The 23229-nt window shown below is 34.0% G+C and overlaps 1 protein-coding gene across 2 annotated transcripts in view; it reads left to right on the top strand.

Annotated features, from left to right (window-relative positions):
- The window catches only part of LOC106673401 (SCY1-like protein 2), a 456897-nt gene that overhangs the window by 227627 nt on the left and 206041 nt on the right, over positions 1–23229 (top strand). For both annotated transcript variants that reach the window (XM_024229052.1, XM_024229051.1), the window contains exon 6: positions 13267–13362. In XM_024229052.1, coding sequence (XP_024084820.1) covers positions 13267–13362 — 96 coding nt within the window. The remainder of the gene's footprint in view (positions 1–13266; positions 13363–23229) is intronic.

The raw sequence follows: 23229 nt of genomic DNA, 5'->3' as shown, positions 1-23229 counted from the left end.
TTGAAATATTATTATAACTTCGGAAAGCTTTCTAGGTTTTATTTGATCTTCATCGGGCACAAAAAATTATATTCACAAAAATTAATTTAAAACTGGACGGATGAAAAGGTGATTTTAAATGTGTGGTGATTAGTGACCGTTAGTCGATAATTATTCAGAAATCGCGAGATGCGGTCTGGTGTGATGTAAGTTTCAGAAAAACATTTTCTTTATCGTGTCAACGTTTCGATCTTTACTGAGATCATCTTCAGGGAAAGAAGTAAATTTATACAATGCAAAATAATATATTTTTCAAATATATTCAAATTCAAATATATTTTTCAAAAATATATTATTAAATTTATAAATTCACTTTTTCCCACATCCTACATGTACTTGTTAAATTTAAACAATGTTTGTAAATCCCAGGCCCTGAAGATGATCTCAATAAAGATCGAAACGTTGGCACGATAAAGAAAATGTTTTTCTGAAACCTGCATCACACCAGACCATCTCACGATTTCTGACTAATTAAATTGGTTATTTTAAAGATTTCCTTACCCATGTACCTGCTGTTTAGTTATTATATTCATTATTATATTAATTCATTATTATTATATTAATTTCTTTTAAAATTAGAAGTGTATTAAATCTAACAGTTTTTAAGTTTTATGACCACCGACTATTGAGGAGGGATTTTACCAACATAAAGTGATTGGAACTGTAAGCTAACACAATTATTTTTTCATATTTATAAATTAAATATTCATCTATCTAGTTCTAAATTCATCTTTGTTAATGTAATTGTTGTAGGGTCCTGATAAAGATCAAATAAAATATCGAAAACTTAGCAAAGTTATAATGATAATTCATTATTAAAAGACCACAACCCTGATCTCCATAGCATCAAAATTTGTTCGGAGTTGGTAGATTGTCTTCATCAATATATCATACTGGGTTATTTACAGTTTATGAAGAAACAACAACGACGCTTTCAATTATGAAATAACTGAACTCATGTCAGTTTTCTTTACGAGAAATTTCACTCAGCACGGTTGATTGTAATATCATTTTCAAAGAATCATATGAAAAATATAAGGATGTTCCGAAACTTTACATTTAACGAAGTCATTGTTTTTGTGAAGGTGAAAGTTGTTAAGTCAATTTTACACTTTATTAGCTCCTTAAATAGAAGCTGTTAAAAAAATGTTACACTTTAATATTATCTGTGTATAAAACATTGGTAACGTAATACATTTCAGAAGCTCGGAATAAGTTATCTTTTAAGTTGAATATTAATAAACGCTTTATGTGGAAGAGATAAAGAAAATTATACCGGACGTTAAAAATATGACAAAAAAGGGAGTTAAAACAAAGAAAAGGATAAATTAAAAACTTATTTTTTTAAATCTCCGAGTCGCTTTGTAAAACAGTTCTGAAGCGGCGTGGAGGGTGCAATAAGAGAGATTTAGAAAAATACGACTCGGCGCTATCATAAATCGAATTAGAGCGATTCCACCGTTTTGATGGGGTCTATATCCCGAATCCTGAAAATGACTCGTCTAAGAATCCGGACGGAAAAATTAACCGTCCGCAATTTTCTAAAAGTCAACCGTCATCTGGGACATATGGCTATAAAAACCATAAATTTCCTTTTAACGAGATTTGCCAACACCTTTACAGAACTTTTGCGTTGAATTTTGACATATATATTTTATATGGTTATTATTATGTGTGGTGTTTAGTGACCGTTATTTAATGATTATTCGGAGATCGTGAGATGCGGTCTGGTGTGGTTAGCTTTTAGAAAAATATTTTCTTTATCGTGCCAACGTTTCGAACTTTACTGAGATCATCTTCAGGGCCAGGGAATAATAAACATTGTTTAAATTATACAAATCATCACATCATATCAAATTCATCATCAATGAAAGCAATCAACGTTGCTCACATCAAATATTTTTAAATTGTCTAATTCTTCAACAATTTAGCTTTCCTCACCCTAATTATCCCCGTCTATATAAAGGATAATCAGGCCGAACCGTTACCTATTTTTTCCCATTGTCGGCTCCTTTTACCTCAAAGAAGGTGACTCCTCATATAAAAATATCTTTCTCTCCCCATCCGTTCAAAATCCAACGTATATAAACATAAAACATCATTGGCACTCTTAACACTACACACAATAATGTCACATTTACACAGAAAACAAACACTTTGAGTGTTTATAAATCCCAGACCCTGAAGATGATCACAATAAAGATCGAAACGTAGGTAAGATAACGAAAACGTTTTTCTAAAACCTACGACACAACAGACCGCATCTCACCATATACGAATAATGTTCATTATGGAAAAAATTATATGAACATATCATTGGGAATTTGAAATTAAACATTAATTAAACGACAAAAGACAGTCCCATATGTTCTTCTTACACCAGACCGCATCTCACGATTTCGAATAATTATTTTTCTTATATTTCTCTGAGTGTAGTTTACATAAACAAGGTTTTTTAGTGAAAAAACTTTATCGGGGATAGTAAACCTATTTGCAACAACTTCTACCGTATAGCCCTTATACCTGTAGTCCCTGACTAGTTCCGATGCTCTGTTAGTTTTTCCATGGAAACGTAATCTTACTTGAGAAACACAAAAATCTATCTTCAGTGCCTCCGCAGTTTTGGATTCAGCATTACATTTAATCTTATAAAAGGCATTGGTTGAGATAAAAAAGTCAGTGTCAGGAGCGAGATTCGAACCCACGAACCTCGGCTAAATACGTCGCTGCTCTACCACTTGAGCTATTGTGACTTCGACCCACTCGGACACGAACTTCCCATCTCAACCTCACCTTTCGAACTTTGATATGGGAAATTAGTGTCCGAGTGGATCGAAATCACGATAGCTCAAGTGGTAGAGCAGCGGCGTATTTAGCCGAAGGTCGTGGGTTCGACTCCCGCTCGTGACACTGACTTTTTTATCTCAACCAATGTCTAATATATAGGATAATTAATTGAAAAACGTTATTCGGTCAATCGGACGAAAAAAATCTAATGAATTTAATAAATTTAGTTTAATTTACATTATTTTCTTCTTAATTGAGAACCTTAATAAATGCTCAAATTTGAAAATTTTTAAGAAATAATGTACAACTAGGTATGACCTCATATTTAATCCCAGAGATTGCCAATTGTCAAGAAAATTTTATTATTTATTAAGAATTTCAAAAGGGATAAGAACATCAGTAACCCCTCCTTATTGTATTAGGCTAGTTGGGTAAATTGTTGAAAAACATACATGAGATCAACCATCACGGCTAAGTTGATGATGATATATAGAACTGTTTGGTTTTCAGGTTTTTTAATCTGATACACAATAAATTATTGAAATATTTACAAGCATTAGACAATACAAATTGTTTTCGAAATGTTGACCATCATGTCTGTCTTACATCCGTGCTTTTTTTTCTCATGGCACCATTCTCTCTAATAACTTACTTTTACTCTTCTGACGTCTCACAGTCACCCTAGAGTATTCCATATTCCCCGGGACCGGATTAAACAAGTCCTTCTATTCAACCTAATAAATTACATTCATTCCAATAAATTAACATAAAAGCAACACAGCGCAACGCAAAACCTATATGGATTTTAAGTTTTGTAAGCGTTTAGGTCTCTAGGTACCGGAACTCCGATCTGAGTCCGCCGCCGTGCCCCGAGACTACCCACACGTACGACGATATATCAAAATTTGCCATATAAACGTCAAGGCTTCTAAATTTGAAAATGTGCCCGCCCGTTATTCTACCCTTGCATAATAGGCACCTACGCCGTTGCTATCCGGCCAGAAGGTGCCCGTGAGTTATTTTTCGATGAGCTACACGCAGTCTTGCCTGTATGGACTTTTCCTTTTCGACCCGTTCTCTGTGAACTAGGGACCGACCTTCTTTTTTCTCGCCACGGTTTGGCAGAAGTTATTTTTAATGTTTTAACTTTTAATGTTTTCATAGTCAACGGTTTTCCATTCACTTTATACTGCATTTGAAGTTAATAGAATATTTGTATTTTTAAAATGTATGAAAATTTGGTTTTTTAGGTCTTTGAAGTTTTTAAAATAAAACTAACGATTTGGGAGGTTACTGCCAACCTGTGTTATTTTCAAGCCATCTATTTTATTTCTGGAAAAGTAATTTCGTCGTACGTCGTGTGGTGCTGGCAAGAATGAGATTTTCATTTTTTTGCCGAAGCTTCAAGCTTTGTTCGATTCCATCATCAGGGCCTGGGTGAATTACAAAACTTGTTGATTGGGAAAATACAATTTAAGATGTAGATATAAATTTTCAACCACGTATTTCATACTCACATAAAGTGTGGTGCTTTCTCGTGGTGCCATACTGGTGTTGTGTGAAAGTGTTGTGAAACCTGAATTTGTATTCTGATGTTTTTATATGATTGTGACACGATGGAGGTCACGGTATATCTTCGAAAATTTCTTTGATCCAAGGTGATTGGATTTTTTTAACTCAATAGAAGTCCAGGATGGGGATTTTCTGGATTAAATTTGTGATTCGGCAATCACTATTGGAAGGAAATTAATTATTAAGGGCGGTTACGAAGGAAAAATAACAATAAAATTAAGTCCATTGATGTGGTGGTTTATGTGGTCCGATTGACCAAATATATTCTTTCAATTAATTAATCTTTAAGCGAGGTATTGGTTAAGATAAAAAAAGTCAGTGTTACGAGCGGGATTCGAACCCACGACCTTCAGCTAAATACGCATCGCAGATTCGTAAATTTTCATTCATACATGAGTTCAAGCGCAATGGGTTAGTTCATATCACGTTACCTAGTTCAACACTTCTTTTTTTAAGCACGTGGTCTTTCATTTTATGCGTGTTTTTGTTCAGAACTTCTGAAAACAATAAAAATAATAAAACTACAATAATTTCCAGAATTTGTGTTTCTTAGAGACCTATTGTTTCATAATTTGTTGAAGTCGTGAGGAGCGGTGAACAATGAGGTAGTTTAGAAAAACACCTTTTTCAATTTTTTTGCCGTCGTTTCGACCTTTATTCGGTTCATTTTTAGGGCCTGAGTAAATTAAAAAGCATTTTTTGTCTGGAAAAAATAGAATTTAAGATGAAAATATACATTTTGAACAAAGATTTTCATAAAGTGCGGTGCTATTCTTCTGGTGTCATATTGGTGCCCGAGAAGATCGAAGTCACTATGCTCAAGTAATAGAGCAGCGCCATATCTAGCCGAAGATCGTGGGTTCGAATCCCGCTCGTGACACTAACTTTTTTAACTCAAACAATACCTTACTTAAAGGATAATTAATTGAAATGAAATTAAGGTTTAATAGTTCATTTGCTTTATGTTGTTGGCGAAGCTGAGCTTGCATGTATCTGTTCTGTAATTAGTGTCCTGTGTGTTAATGGAATTATATAATACAATTAATTAAGGTTTTTAGTTGAGATAAAAAAGTCAATGGCACGAGCTGCATTCGAACCCACGATCTTCGGCTAGATACGCCGCTGCTCTACCACTTGAGCTATCGTGACCTCGATCCACTCGGACACTTACTTCCCATCTCAACCCCACCTTTTGAATTTTGAAAAATGGCCAAAAGGAGGGAAAATTCAAAAAGGTGGGGTTGAGATGGGAAGTTAGTGTCCGAGTGGATCGAGGTCACGATAGCTCAAGTGGTAGAGCAGCGGCGTATCTACCCGAAGATCGTCGGTTCGAATCCCGCTCGTGCCATTGACTTTATTATCTCAACTAAAAACCTTAATTAATTATAATATATTAATTGGTCAAGTGGACCACGAGATTAGTGAAATGTAATTATATAAGATCAACCAATAAAACAGTAGAATAATAATTCACGTTTCACCACACTTTCATACAACATCAATGCGATACCGCAATAATAGCACCGCACTTTATGTGGTATGAAATTCTTTGCTCAAAATTTATATTTTCATCTTAAATTGTAATTTTTCCAAATAAAAAATGCTTTTTAATTTACCCAGGCACTAAAATGACCCGAATAAAGGTCGAAACGACGGCAAAGAAATTGAAAAATATATTTTTCTAAACTATCTCATTTTTGACCGCTCCTCACAACTTCTGAATAATTATCGATTAACGGTCACTAATCACCACACACTTCAACAAATTATGAAACATCACTAAGAAACACACATTTCTGGAAATGATTGTAGTTTTATTCTTTTGATTGTTTCCAGGAGTTCTGAACAAAAACATGCAAAAAATTAAAGACCACGTGCGTAAGAAAACAAGTGTTGAACGAGGTAAGGTGACAAGAACTAACCAATTGCGCACGAACTCATGTCTGAATGACAATTTACGAATCTGCGAGCGTTTTGATAATTAAGGCTGTTTTAATTTGTTGTCAGAACCGAATCTCACCACCCCATTCTAACAGCATATATAATAGGTGCTCCACATCGTTGTAAACCCGATGCACAAAGCTGTTTTTATTTTGGCAGACATGAGCGTTTGAGAGGCACTCGAGCGATTTATTCAGCAAAATGGACTTAAAAAAAGGGTTATTTTAGGCAGGCTTTATATGAAAACGTTGGAGATTATCAACATCGATTTATTTGTTTATCCTCAGATTTCACTGCTGCTTGATAAAACGGTATATTCCTCAGAATACCAATACTTTTTTCATTAAAAATAAGTATGCAATAATCTTTGAATTGGAATATCTCCGGAAACTCGCAATCAATCTTTTTAGTGTCACTTTATTATTAAAAAATCTTGTTTTTTAAAATGAATCATGTAAACTGGGTACGTGGGGCATCGGTGGCCGCAACGGTTTAGGCGTCGACACGGCGCTCATCACTGTAAAGTCCCGGGTTCGAATCCAGCGTCCCTGTATTCGAACCCTACATGCTTACAAATGGGCTTTATTGAAAAACATCAGCACCTTTAGGGGCGATATCACCTCGTAATTGAAATACCCTCGTTAAAAAAATAATAATATAAATAAATAAAAAACTTGGTACGTATCATTTGAAAAAATAAATCTGATACTCAATTACCTATTACTATGCCATTAAATAAATTAAGATTATTTATTTTAGATCCCTATTAAAAACTATGGGAAGTTACCGTTTAAACTTTTTTTTTCTGGGGCGTCGGTGGCCGTTGACGCAGGGCTCATCGTTGTACGGAAAAATACACGGCTGCTGGATTCGAACCCGACATACTTACAAGTGGGCTTTTTCAACAACTCCAGCATATGGAGAAAAAATCTGTTGATAACATATTTTTAAATCCTCGGATAAAACGGGGTTTCAATACGAACTTATTTTTTATTACTCCTTCGTTTTCGATTAAAGTGAGTAATGCATTAAAATAGAGACATCCTGTATACTATTAATTTAGATATTTCAAATATGACATCTCATAAATGCTCTACGTTAAGAAGGAAATTAAGGATTTCTATTAAATTCAACCTGTTTGTGATTCATTTATATTAATCATTTTCAGGTAAAATTCCCTTTATCAAATTTAAATTCATCTTTAGGAAAATCAAATTAATCATTTTTTATATTAAATTGATACTTTTACTAATTATATTCGCCCTTTTACAAATCACAATCACCCTTTTGCAAGTTGAATTCAATCTTTTGTGAATCAAATTCAACCTTTAATTTAAATGAACCATTTTGCAGATGAAATTAATGATTTGCACTTTAAATTCACCTTTTCGAAAATAAAATTAATCAATAAAAGCTAAATTCTTGATTTTGAAAATTAAATTCAACATTTTACATATAAAAATTTTTTTGCAAGTTAATTTCTATTTTGAGCTAATCAAATTCAACATTTAATTTAGATGAACCATTTTGCAGATGAAATTAATGATTTGCACTTTAAATTCACCTTTTCGAAAATAAAATTAATCAATAAAAGCTAAATTCTTGATTTTGAAAATTAAATTCAACATTTTACATATAAAATTTTTTTTGCAAGTTAATTTCAATCTTGAGCTAATCAAATTCAACATTTAATTTAAATGACCCATTTTGCAGATGAAATTAATGATTTGCACTTTAAATTTACCTTTTCGAAAATAAAATTAACCAATAAAAATTAAATTCTTGATTTTGAAAATTGAATTCACCATTTTACATATAAAAATTTTTTTTGCAAGTTAATTTCAATCTTGTGCTAATCAAATTCAACATCTAATTTAGATGAACCATTTTGCAGATGAAATTAATGATTTGCACTTTAAATTCACCTTTTCGAAAATAAAATCAATAAATAAAAACTAAATTCTTGATTTTGAAAATTAAATTCAACATTTTACATATAAAAATTTTTTGGCAAGTTAATTTCAATCTTGAGCTAATCAAATTCAACATTTAATTTAAATGACCCATTTTACAGATGAAATTAATGATTTGCATTTTAAATTCACCTTTTCGAAAATAAAATTAATCAATAAAAACTAAATTCTTGATTTTGAAAATTAAAATCACCATTTTACATATAAAAAAAAATTTCAAGTTAATTTCACTCTTCTGCTAATCAAATTCAACATTTAATATAAATGAACCATTTTGCAGATGAAATTAATGATTTGCACTTTAAATTCACCTTTTCGAAAATAAAATTAACCAATAAAAACTAAATTCTTGATTTTGAAAATTTAATTCACCATTTTACATATAAAAAAATTTGTTGCAAGTTAATTTCAATCTTGTGCTAATCAAATTCAACCTTTTTCAATGAAATTAAATTAGGCCTTTGCTGCACAAATTAACTATTTTGCAATGAAAATTCCCTTCAAAAATCAAATTTACCCTTTTGCAAATCAAATATCTATCAATTTATATTATATTTCACAAAAAAAATTAAATAGTAATAATGTGATGAACTGATTGAAACATATATATTACTTATATTTATATATTACTTATATTATATTAATATTTAAGTAAACAGGAAGAAACGTTGCCAAGTTATATCTTTCAGTTAATTAATGTTTTTAGTTGAGATAAAAAAGTCAATGTCACGAGCGGGATTCGAACCCACGACCTTCAGCTAGATAAGCCGCTACTCCACCACCTGAGATATCGCGACTTCCATCCCCACGGGCACCAACTTCCCATCTCAACCCAACCTTTCGAATTGTCCCTCCTTTTTGTTTTTTAACATTCAATTCCCTCCTTTCGGGAAGTTGGTGTCCGAGGGGATCGAAGTCACGATATCTCAGGTGGTAGAGCAGCCGCGTATTTAGCCGAAGGTCCTAGGTTCGAATCCCGCTCATGACTCTGACTTTTTTATCTCAACAAAAAATCTTAATTAATTGAAACATATTAATTGATCAAGCGGACCTCGAAAACTAGTGAAGTTGGCAATTAAATATATTTTCATGTACGTTTTTTCAACTTTTTAAGGAAACAATTTTTTAAAAATAAATTTGCAAAATTTAAAGTAATTATCATGAGTAAATTAATTATAAAACAAATTAAATAATCATATTTTATGAAAATGTAAAATTATAACGTTTTCCAGAAATATAAGATGGCACTAGATCGCCGAAACGTCACAAAATCCAGAGTTTTATTATTGTTTTTCAATTAAATAAAATTTAAAAAAGCACATTCCAATGAAGTAAAAGTATGCTGAAAAGAATTCGAAGAAGATAATAATTTTTAATTGTTATATTTGACGTGGCAGTTTAGATATTGTTTTATATTTAAAAATAATATAATACTATTTTTTCTCATTTATGATAAGTGCAGTATAGGTAATCGAAAGTTTCTTGAAATTGGTATAGAAACTTAGCTCGAATATGTTAACTGATTCCTTATCTGTGTTTGACAACCCAATTATACCGTGAACGTTACATACTTTTATTAAAAATTCTCATTTTCTTGTTTGTTTAGGAACTAATTAAATTAAAAAGAAATTAAACATTTGTTAACATAGTGAAAACTTTATTCGACGGTGTTTGAATTAGATGAAAATTTAATTACACTTCTCCCGAACCGTGTCGAATACCCTCTTAATTGCTCTTTACCATAACGAGGCAAACTATTATGCGGTTTCACTCGGGGTATAAATTGCAAAGGTACCTTTGTTTGTGTACACAGTTGACTGGTGGTTTGTCGGTTGACCTATTATTGAAATGACTATGCCCTAACAAAAACAACATATACCGTCCTGTCCCATTTAAGACCCCCAAATTTAAATTTATCTTCACAGAGACAAAATACAATAAAAAGTCCAAGTACAATATTGTTATTTTTGCTTTTTGATTGTATGGTTTCAGATGTTCAAAAATTTAAAATTTTTAGAACGATAATTTTTGTGTGAAGCGACTGGCGTGTTCTCGGAATGGAAATGTGTAGAAAGGGCGCGAGTTGGGTTATTGGAAGGAGTCCATCCCGTACGAATAAGCTAATTATCTGACTAATGAAGTGTTACGACCGTCTGTCAGTGCAAAAAGTGAAGCAAATCTCTGATGGAGGCAGACGAGACTATGGAGCAGAGAACAAAGAAAGAAAAGACATTAGGTGATAAATGATGAAGAGAGTGTGGTGTTCAATCCTTTTTAAAAAGATAGTTCCTACTCACAGTAAGTTGTTTTGCAACGAACCGGATTTCGGCGTTTTAGCTCATCATCAGGTTGTAGAAGTCCTTCAACCTGATGATGAGCTAAAAGGCTCGAAATCCGGATTGTTGCAAAACAACGTACTGTGAGTAGGAACTATCTTTTTAAAAAGGATTGAAGACATTAGGTTCCCGTATGCTACTCGGTCGTCCTTTAAAAGACAATGAGGATCTTTAACGTCCGCATCTAGCCTATTCAGCCTTATCGGACATTTTGATTCTCGAGATGAGAGCTGACGTCCCTCCACATACGACAGAATGGTGTTACTGCCGCAGCATTGGTGTAGAGGCAGCTCAGCCCAAAAAAGGGCCAAGGCAACATCGCTCTCCGCTTGCCCATTCCGAATGGTCGGGTCTACATTAAGCATCAGACTGTATGCCGCGAGCATAGGGCTATCTAAGCCGAAATACATCAGCCTCCCGCACACTCCCTAGGTAGAGAAGGCCACTCTATCTCCCAGAGTATTGGGGCTTCCCTAGCATAGAAACTACCGGATCCGCTCCGTCCTTGGTTATGTTTAAAGTGGAATTGCTAACCACCCCACAGAGGAGTACCGCCTACGGTAAAAGCCTCCAATCGAGCTCAGCCTACACCTACTTGCAAAGCATACTCGAGTAGAAGCAACCGATTCACTATCCGTTCTCATCCGCCACTACTTACGCATTCGAAGGACTTTTCAGCATAATCATAGAATCCTCAACGCTTATAGGCTGCCGTCAGATCCGCCATATCCCGTGAGGCCGGGTGTATAAAGGTGGTCATACGCACGTTTCGTGCGAAGGTCACAGGTAGAAGACAGCCTCTTCTCTAAGTTCCCGCCAGGGTGTCACCACGTACCACTACAAATACAGAGTCGTGATCCCAGTGTAACAGGGGCTGGATTTTGTAAAAATTTTTGTTACCCCGTAGTACAGATGGTTATGCACCCTATCTATGCAGACAGGATCTGGTACCCTAACCCTCGTGTGCCTCCGGTAAGGCACCCGCCACCCATGCCGACCCGACGCCGACACGATTACAGCTTGTGCTTTAGAGAGGTTGCCACGCCCTCAGGGCTCATTATTTTGTGCCCGGACACCCCTCTTGTATCCAACGGTTGAGAGGGGTCACAGAAAAGAGTCAAGAAACCTGGATTGAGAGAGGGACGTGGATGAGACGAGGTGCCTCTTTTCAGGGCCCCGAGGCTTAACCACATTATACCACCCGTCGTCGTTATGGTACCACATTGAGTGGGCCTCAACTCCCAAGGGTCACTAAACACCAGAAAGGTTATAGTATTGTTAGGTGCTTTTGCTACATTAAAAAACATTTTACCTTCATTTTCTCAATTTGGAGTGGATAGAGGATTCGAACATGAGCAGGTTAAAGTGAGGTCGACTAGAGTTTATGGATTGGTAAAGGAAGAAGCCGGGAAATTATATCTTACAGAAGGTGGAATAAAGCCAGGAAAGAATACAGGTGTGACACGTTGGACATTCGGAGTATGCTGAAAATAAATCTGACGCAGCACGTCATCAGTCTTTTCAGACGCCCTACTTGTCCCTCCGAAAGTTCACCATAAGCGAAGAGGGAAAAGATGATGGAGGAGACAAGAAGGTGATAGGTAGAAAGAGTCATGACCGGAGGGGTCCAATACAGCGTCGGGAAATTTGAGAAATAGTGGTTTCTAGGAAAGGTTTTGGTCGAAGATAACACCGAATTCCAATTAAAAACAAAGTACAAGAAGCAGCAGTATAAATTTGTACTAACAATGAAAAACACCTTTACCTAAAAGTTTAAAAGTTAAAAATTTGTAGTATTTTTGTTAAGTATAACGACTATTCCTGGGTTTAAGAACTTTGTTTCACAAAAAGTATGTGCACTTTTTAATGTGTATTGATTTAATAAGCATATAATATGTTTTTTTTTACATTGAAGATTAAGACGTTAAGAGGAAAAGGTTGGAGGAGATAAACAAGACTAAGCAGGCAGGAATTTTTAAGATATAGATAGATTTTTTACTCTCGCCCTCTTGAAAAAGAAAATCATCGCTCCGGCTTCTTGTTTCGGTGTCCGTCGGCTTCCAATTCAAACCTGATTTTTTTGACAGCATAGACTCCTTTCAACTGAAGGGGATACTTTATTTTGTATTAATTACACACCGGGATAAAAAAAATTTTCAAAACCTATGATTGTTGAAAAAGTCGTCTTCTTGTTTAAAAAAAGCCCTGAATGTTCCCTCCTTACCTTCGACCACTGCAGATCCATTATAAGCTTGTTGATCATCACAAAGTGTTATAAAAGGAATGACGTTGAGTCTGACCTTTCAAACTACTTAACGGCTTACAAAAGCTTAATAGGGCAAATATAGTTAGGCATTGATCGTATTAAAATGTAAATAATAATATTGGGTTGTCCGGAAAATAATGCAGGATTTTGGTATTAAACAAAAAAAAAGAAACTAGTTACTTTAAAGCAATGTTCTTTAATCAAAATNAGTAATCCTGTAAACGTAAACAGAATATTTTATATAGATTTTTTTTAATGAAAACTTAAAATCCTGCATTATTTTCCGGACAACCCGATAATTTAAAAATAGCTCTACCTTTTAATACATTAAGTTTTAATTTGTTTTTTACAGAGCGAATGAACGAAGCAGATGGGATTGAGCCTGTATCTTGTCAATCGTGGTCGTCGAGGCTACCAAAAATGGCCCAACCGGATCTAGACTTTATTGGTAAGAATTTATTTTACCTACACATCTGTCGAATATTTATTTGATCTTTAGTCCATCCCGATAAAAAATTAGGTTTTCAAAATTGTGATTTCAATTTAAAATAATTTCATTGAATTGTTCTAAAAATTACACGGCATAAACAAAAACAATACTTTAAAGCTCTATTAAAACGAAGCCCTATGGACGGTTTTAACGTAATAAATACAAGACTACAAGCTTATTTAAACTTTAATCATAAACACTTTAAGTTTGCTATTGTAACTTGTTTTGCAAAAGTTTTACATTTGACTGCAACTCATAGCTACTTGATAAAGGTCCGACATACTTACAAATGGCCTTTCTTCCCAAATTACTGGAATCCGGTTCAAAGGAAAAAAGGTTTTACATCCGTTTTCGCCTGGTCTTCATGGACGGATTCTCAGCGAAGGCGGCTTTACTCCAATAACTTTACAGTTGGAGTAAGAAAATCCATCCAGCTGTCTAGACGTTATAAGAGAACAAGAGAAAAAAGCGGAGGAAAACTTAAAATGTTTCTAACTATTTTATCATTTAAATCGGTTCAAAACTAATGTAAAAACATAGGAGGAATAGTCTAAAGATATTTAACATATTGTGCAAATAATCCATTATATTCTGTCTATTGACCAAATTACTTCTTTCAATTAATTGATCATTATGTAAGGTGCTGGTTGTAATGAAAAAGCTAGTGTCACCAGCGGGATTCGAACCCACGACCTTTGTCTAAATACACCGTTACTCTAACCACTTGAGCTATCGTGACTTCGATCCACTCGGACACCAACTTCTCACTCTAACCTCACATTTTGAATTTTCCCTCCTTTTTTGCCATTTTCCTAGAGGTTGCTGTTAATGCACCATCATCTCTTAATTTTATTAGTTTGCACACCTATATCACAGTTATAAATAGCTATTAAAAAATCCTAGTTCAGCACTGTTTATATTATTTAGCCAAGTCATTTAGATAAAATAACTACCTGTCAATACGAGCACTTGAGCCCGCAGACATCTATGTTTGTATCGGGTGTTGTGTTTATGAACTTATAGGAATGAATGTAATTTATTAGCGTGAAAGGAGTAGTTTTACCACGCCGCGAGGAATAACGAGTGCTGTGGAGTAAGTTTGTGACTTCTGGAGAATAAAAGTAAGTTATTAGCGAGAATTGAGTGGGTTCAACCCTACCCCGAGGAATATCGAGTTTTCTGGGAAAGCGAATGTGTTCAAATTTATGTTCATATAGGTGGTTATGTTGGTTATATTCATATATACAGGGAGACTGGCGATAAGTATCGAAAATTTCAGGAGGTATTTCTACTCACCATGTGCAACAAAAACTTCCTATTATTCTAACTCTGTTCAAATTTTAACGATAAAGAAGTAATTTCAGGTGTTTTTTTTTTTTTTTAATTTTGGGCTTAGGTCCACTAAACTGCTTATAAACTTCACAATTACTGACTAGAAAAATCTGGTTTGTGCCACTTGAAAGAACGTTAAATTTGCTGTAAGTTGCTGTAAGTACATAGTATATGGAAAAATTCTGCACGAAAAATTCAGAAAAACGAGTATCTACACTGCATGCAGATACATCTGTACATGGATAAGTCTTATGATGGCTATTTAAACACACTCGCAAATTATCAGGGAACGCTTATTTATTAATATGAGGATCGTTTTTATTTGGAAGCTCATTACAACTCACAAGGGGAGAGTTTTGTCAACAGCGATGGAGAGGCACGTACTTGTTCAAACCGTACACACTGACACAAGCAACATTGAAACTTGTTTTTATTTAGATTATACTTACAGCATTGGAATCAGTACGGCTAGTTACCGATAACAAAGGAGGGTGGGTATTGAAATAAGAAATATATTCGCGCGTTTTAACGCTTAGCGTCACATGCGTCATAAGAATCAATCGCGTCGCGTCATTAGCGTCAATCGCGTCGCGTCACAGACGTCAATCGCGTCGCGTCACAGACGTCAATCGCGTCGCGTCATAAGAATCAATCGCGTCGCGTCATAAGCGTCAATCGCGTCGCGTCACAGGCGTCAATCGCGTCGCGTCATAAGCGTCAATCGCGTCGCGTCACATGCGTCAAAAGCGTCGCGTCACATGCGTCAAAAGCGGTTAAGCCCTTATTTTGACTTTAAAAACACCTGCCCACCAATTCGTTCTCGCGTAACCTTGGTAAACAGCGCACACACGCACGGTCGTGGTAACATTTTCCGTGTTAAACTTTCGGACTGACCCCCAGCCATAAGACATATCCATGTCAAAAAAATTCTGACTATTTTACCATTTAGTTCGATTGTAAACTAGCGTAAAAATGTTGGAAGTAAGAAAATCCATCGACCCATCTAAGAGATTTAAGAGAAAAAACGGAGGAAACCTCTTAAAATTTTTCTCACTGCTTTACCAATTAGATCACTTGATGACTACACACTAGAATGACTCACGAGAAACTAAACTCAAGCAAAATTAGAACGTTAAAGCCTAAGAAGGTACGTAACTATTTCGGGTTCGGTCAAGCGACGACTGGCTGACACCAGACTCTAACGAAATTTTTACTTCAAGATGGACAAACAGAAAACCCAACTTGGTGCTTGTTGTAAATGGTGAAGGTGAACAAATTATTTTCTTCTCTTGGTCCATGCGATTCCCTGATTCATTAACAAACAACCAATAATTTGGAAAGCTTCTCTTACAAATCATAAATTGTTTTATAAATAAAGAAATAATGAAAAATATAATTAAATATATTTTTTCAATTAGTTTGTCGCCACTGCACAAAATAGTAACCGCAGCTGCAGCAATGACAGTTTCATTGTTGTTCATCACTATTTGTAGTAATATGTGGTGCTTAGTGACCGTTAATCGATATTTATTTAGAAATCGTGAGATGCGGTCTGGTGTGATGTAGGTTTCAGAAAAAAATTTTCTTTATCGTGCCAACGTTTCGATCTTTATTCAGATCATCTTCAGAGCCTGGTATTTACAAACATTGTTTACATGTAGTTGTTAAATGTAAACAATGTTTGTAAATCCCAGGCCCTGAAGATGATCTCAATAAGGATCGGAACGTTGGCACGATAAAGAAAATGTTTTTCTGAAACCTACATCACATCAGACAGCATCTCACGATTTCTGAGTAATTTATAGTTGGTAGGCACATGGATTGATACGAGACGATGGTGGCTCTGCGAAACTTTTTGCATAGTAGGTGCCTGCTGTCCGTGTCAGGCCGTCTTTGGATCCTCCAGTCCTGAGATACTCGAAACCAGATGTCTCGACTGAACTTTGGAGGTCGACTAGTTCCCAGATATATGTGGTAGATTAGGTATCCCAACGGACATGACATGATTTTGCCTTCAGGCGCTAAAACACATTAAAAATATTATTTAATCGAAAATGACAACGTAACTGGACCCGATATGGCAGATATACGCCTAAGTACCAACCACGGTTGAAACATGGCCTGGAGAATATAAATCTTATCGGAGGGATAATTAACACCCGATTAAGAATATGTAATCGAGATTAACATTTACTTTTTGGCCAAGCCAACGTCGTTTCAATAAAAGTGGTCTATACTTGAAAATTTATGTTAAATATTATTTGATAATTTCTCACCATGTGTGAGATGGTGCCATGTAAGAAAATGAGAAACAGGAAGACAAAAACGCTGAGGTGAGAAGCAGGCCTTGCATTCCATTACCTTGAATTTTCACCAGAGTGAATTATAATATATAGATTATGATCGATATTCATGTGGTACGCTTTTGTTTCTAAAACGTGACTGGTAGGCTTCCTTTGTGATTTGCCTGAGGGCCAACCATCCCAAGCTTGTTAGTCGAACAAATTACAGTTGCCTCGTTATCATTAAAAGTATTACTCGTTAATACCTCTAACTTTCGGGACAAAGAAATTAACTGTTCGGAGATAAATTATGGGAAAATGTTTTGTTTAAAAATTATACTATTAAAAAAACAATAACTATGTGTACAAACGATTTTTAATGAAAAATTAAATTTTGATTTATAAAAATACTAAAAAAGATTTATTTATAATAATATCATATTTTATTTAGTATGCACAAATCATTATATTTTTGACAAAATAATACAAGGACAAAAAGAAAGAAAAAGGAACGGAAGGAAGAAAGAAAGCAAAAATACCTTATTCTAGGAAGAAGGTCTCCTAGGAATAACAACACAATAAAGTCAGAGAAATTTTTACAAATTTGGTATTATAGTAGAATAAGTTGCCATAAAATCACCTCACCAAGCGCAAAATATACAAAGAAAAGTGTAGGAATTTGGAAAAATATTAATAATATTAAATTCATTATATTTAGTGGTGTATTGACCAAATTACTTCTTTCAATTAATTAATATTTTTGTGTAAGGCTTTGGTTGAATGAAAAGTCAGTTTCACTAGCGGGATTCGAACCCAGGATTTTCTTTATCGTGACAACATTTCGATTTTTATTGATATCATCTTCAGGCCTTAAAGTGTTTTTCACATTTTCTGTGTAAATGTGCCTTTCTTGCGTGTCGTGTGGAGAGTGCCCTCTTAATAAGAGTAACATTACATAGAATTTTTGTTATATATGTATACGTATTTAATAAAGTAGCAAAAAAATATAATAATTAATCAAATAACGTTTAAGGGATGAGTAGAATTTTTAATCTGAAACTAATATTTCAATATCTTTGTCTAAATACAAGAAATATTTTTCTATTTCTAAAAGAAGTCAATTCATGGTACTTAACTAACAAATTAGTTCATTACGAGCCTGTTAGATAAATAGAGAACACATTTCATCCCAATTGGAATGAAATTTCTTTCTGTTCATACAAAAACTGCAATTCTTTTTGTAGGGAGTCGTAATTTGCAGAATATTAAGAAATCGATAATAACGAATAAAATAAAATAGATAATAATTTACCACAATCAAATAATAATATAGGTATTTTCTCAGTTTTCAATATTTCACACATTTTTGATGGGTTTAGCGGCGACGTTTTGTTTTAAAATTATTTTACCTAATTTACAGTACAATTACTTTCGATTAGGCAGCACGTAACGATAACAACAGAAAGTATGTATACAATTTAAAACCAGAGTGTAGAAACCTTCTTCACTATCCATTTAATGATGACATAATTAAGTCTATTTGTTTATTGTACTTCGATGATAAACACTCTTTGACGGAGTTAAATTATGTTCTTTATTTTGTCAGTCAAAATAATAATTTTGCATAATATTACGACAAAGACGGAAATTGTATTTACTATAATTGTATATGCTGAAATCGTTCGTAGTTCTTGTACTATTTGATGAGTCTGGTTTGGCACAAATGAAAACAATTTATCATAATGAGAATAATCATGATTTGCTAGTTAAAAAATAACAATGTTTCATATCATCTCTGGTAGTGATGAGCGTTTATCGTGTAACGTTTTAGCGAACCGTAATGTTTTAGGTCACAATAAAAATATTAGTCTGATTTATCACTACGATAACTCACAACCCACTCACTTTTGGGGACCGCGGTAGCCGAGTGGTTAGCATGAGAGACTCTCACGCCGCGGTCGTGGGTTCGATTCCCACCGTAGCCCCTGGCCCTTTTTTCCCAATAACCCCCCAAATTTGAACACACATATACGAATTGGTCACATGGCTAATATGCATAGTTCATAACGCAAAAAAAAAAAAAAAAAAAAAAAAAAAGGATTTTAGTTCAAATAAAAATGGCAAAAAGGAGGGAAAATTCAAAAAGTGGGGTTGAGATGGGAAGTTAGTGTCCGAGTGGATTGAGGTCACGATAGCTCAGGCGGTAGAGCAGCGGTGTATCTAGGCGAAGATCGTGAGTTCGATTCGCGCTCGTGACACTGACTTTTTTATCTCAACTGAAAACATTAATTAGTTGAAAGATATTATTTGGTCAAGCGGATCACGAAAATAGTGAATTTAATATGTTTAAATGATAAATAAATATTGATGATTTGGAGATCGTGAGATGCGGTCTGGTGTGATCTAGGTTTTAGAAAAACATTTTCTTTATCGTGCCAATGTAAAGGCATCTTTATTGAGCCGTGAAGTTGATCTCAATAAATATCGAAACGTTAGCACGATAAAGAAAATGTTTTTCTAAACCCTACTTCACACCAGACCGCATCTCACGATCTCCAAATAATCATGGGCTAACGGTCACTAAATACCACACGCTTTTGTTAGTGTGGATCCTCTCATACTTGTCAAAAACAAAACAAAAACTAGTTATGCGCCAAACACTCTTGGGAAAGGTGAACTCTTTTTGTCTGAGAGGCCTTTTGTTGTAAGATTTGGTTAATGTTTATGGAAACTTGTGCACATACGATCAGGTGTACCACAGGGCTCTCATTCTGATCCGATCTTATTCAATTTATTTTTTAATGACGTCGCCTCTGCTCTCATTCTTCATTTTCACTGTTAGGAGACGATTTGAAAATTTATCGCCCTGTCGAATCGTTAATTGGTTGCATTCTCTTACAAAATGAATTGAGACGCTTTTGGCTTTGGCGTACGCGTAATAATTTCAAATAAAACGAAAATAATTAAGTAAAATTTTGAAGTTATCCAAGAGAAAGATATTTGGTTTAATATTTGATTCTCGGGGATTTCGGGTCCGATTGACCAATTAACATTTTTTAATTAATTAATGTTTATGAAAGATATTGGGTGAGATAAAAAAGTCAGTGCCACGAGCGTGATTCGAACCTACGGGATTCTAAAAAATATTGATATTTAGCTGTTATAAATTAATAAATCCTTATTATCGTGGCAACTGTAATAAGAATATTTCGATTCTGATTTTTCAAAACAAAAAATCAGATTTGATTCTATTATTACTATGCCGACAGCTTCCATATTTTTCATCGAACACAGTATATAGTTAATATTTTATTTAACCTTTCGTTAAGTATTATTTTTTCTCCTGTCAAAGATAACAAAGGTGATACAGTATATAATAAGAATAGAATAAATTTTTATTTGTACATGTGCACAATAATATATACATTAATTTTAGAATGTAGGGAAAGTGACATTTCACTATGACTTCCTACTATTTACACTGGTCATTTTTTTTAAAATACAAATCGGTACGAGTAATTCCATATCAGTTTGTGGGAAAAAAATGTATGTTAACAAAAACCACAAGCAAAGCAATACAATATATAAATATATACCTTAAATTAAAAAGTCAGTAGTTTTGTAAATGACTTTTGGACTGTGGATGATAGCCGGAGCGGCATTTCGAGTTAATAAGCCGGCTAATGTGGTTTCCCCTGTGGAAAGCGTAGTCAATTAGGTGCAATTGCAATTGTCCAATTCTATTGACGTAACACTTGGCCGGCAGACCAATTGGTCAACTGTCAATTCCATTCGTTTGGATGTCAAGGCTACGTCAACACGTTTTCGCAAAACCTTCGAAGATTTAAAGCCACTCTATATTTTTAAATAAATTAATCAAGTCCCTGTTATACACTTGATGGTCGTAAAAGATAATGCTGTTTCTTCTATTTAGTTTATTACTTTTTCCAGATGAGAATGGTGTTATTAATCAGAATTTAAAAAAATCGTATTAATATGCCAATTAAACAATTAGTACAATAACATTATACCTTTCTATTATCGGTAATTTTTTACATGTCATAAACGAATAATTATGTACTAGAAACCTCCGTGAGGCTTCACTCAATTAAAACTGCCGCTTTATTTTTTAATATTTACAAAAACGACTTTACTAAAAAATGTTTTATTTTTCTGTATATGCTTATAATTATGCAAAATGCTTATAGTGCTGTTCATTTACAAAACAATTGCTCTTCAAAATTTATATAATGTTCTATTACTTACTCAGACAGAATTTATTTTTCTTCGTTCAATGTAAATTTTTTTAATTCAAAACGAGATTTAATTAATAGTCAAGTTCATTTTTACTTTGTTTTATGTAATACATGAAATCGATATTATAATTCCGTTACTTTTCGATTGAGAAAATATTCGCTTTTGTTGTGAAAAAGTGTAATTTGTTAACATAATTCCAAACAAAACCGATATATTAGCTCATCTGTTAGGAGCAATTAAATTTATTTATGTCGTTTTGTATCTGTCTAATCACAAAATAAACGGAAGGTTTATTGAGAGGAAGGTTATAGGATATAATTATTCGTTTTACATTTAAACAAAATTAAAGAAAATAGATACAGATAATGCTTATTGCTTTAATTGTTTAATTTGCATATTAATATGATTTTTTTTAAATCCAATCAACTCCACAACACCTTTCCAATAATAAAAAATGCTTTAAAAATCTGGAAAAAGTCATAAACTAAATAAAAGAAACAGCATGGTCGTAAAATATAATTAAGTTAATAGCGGGTACTTGACTAATTTATTTAAGTTACGGCTAATAGTGTTTTTAAATCTTCGAAGGTTTTGCGAAAAGGTGTTGACGTAGCCTTGACTTCTAAACGAATTGAATTGACAGTTGACCAATTGGTCTGCCGGCCAAGTGTTACGTCAATAGAATAGGACAATTGCAATTGCACCTAATTGACAACGCTTTCCACAGGGGAAACCACATTAGCCGGCCTATTAACTCGAAATGTCGCTCCGGTTATCATCCACAGTCTAAAAGACATTTACAAAACTGCTGATTTTGTTATTTAAGATATATATTTATATATTGTATTACCTTTATTATCTTTAACAAGAGAAAGAATAATACCTAAAGAAAGGTTAAATAAAATATTAACTAATAATTAACTTCACAACTATCGAGTACCCCACAGACCCACCAAACTAGGATAGATATCTCTTTGTGTTTTTGGTAGAATGAATGTATTTATTGGCGCGAAAGTGAGTGTGTATGGGTGGGTTGTGCAGGAATATCGAGTACTCCACAGACCCACCGATTTAGGTTAGTATTAGGCTATAATATCTTTTAGAGTGAATGGGCGGAGGCACTGTTGTAATATTAAATGCGCCAGTGGCTCCGCATTTTTTTAATTTGTAAAAACAGAATGATTGGTTACTGTTTGAGTGAATGTATTTATTAGTGCGATAGTAGTGTATGCATGGGTGGGTCTATGGTGGAATATCAAGTACCCCATAAACCCACCACCTAGGTTAACGTTTTAGATTAATTGTAATTTTAATTGTACATAATGTATGGATGTATTTATTAGCGTGAACGAGGGCGGGTCTTCAGAGGAATATCGAGTACTCTGAAACCCGCCTATAGGCTAGGCTAGGATTGAATGTTAGTGAATGAGATAGTTTCAGAGCCTTTTCACCACGTGTGGGAGGGCTAAAAATGTAGAAATAACGTTCCAGAACACAACCAGAAAGATCGCCAGACTTCCTACAGAAAAGCTAATTAAAAAAAAATTAAATAAATAAAAATAAATAAATTTATAAAATGTGAGGTGGAAGAAATGTGAGGTGCCGGCAATAGCCCAGGCAGCTAGCCGGCCGAAAAAAAAAATTAACTTCACGAAAAAACGTTATAGTTCGTTACCTCACATTTTAAATTTATCAAAAACTTCAAGTAATCATCACAAAATTATTAAGTGAGGATGGACTGAATTTTAAAATCAAATTTATTTTTACTTACTAAATTATTCATTATAAGTTTTTATTCAGCGAACAATAAAGCATTTAATTTCATAAAGAAATTATCAATGTCATACAGTTTTCCTGATTTTGGATAAAGCCGATGGATTTTTATTTGTAAACAGGGTGCAATCAGTTAAATACAAAAAAATTATGATTTCTTAAAGATAAAGCTATATTAAGG

The sequence above is a fragment of the Cimex lectularius genome, unplaced genomic scaffold (assembly GCF_000648675.2).
Source record: "Cimex lectularius strain Harlan isolate CLEC.00 unplaced genomic scaffold, Clec_2.1 scaffold123, whole genome shotgun sequence".
Taxonomy (NCBI): Eukaryota; Metazoa; Arthropoda; class Insecta; order Hemiptera; family Cimicidae; genus Cimex; species Cimex lectularius.
The sequence above is the reverse complement of the archived record's forward strand: the minus strand, read 5'-3'. Positions and strand labels throughout refer to the sequence as shown.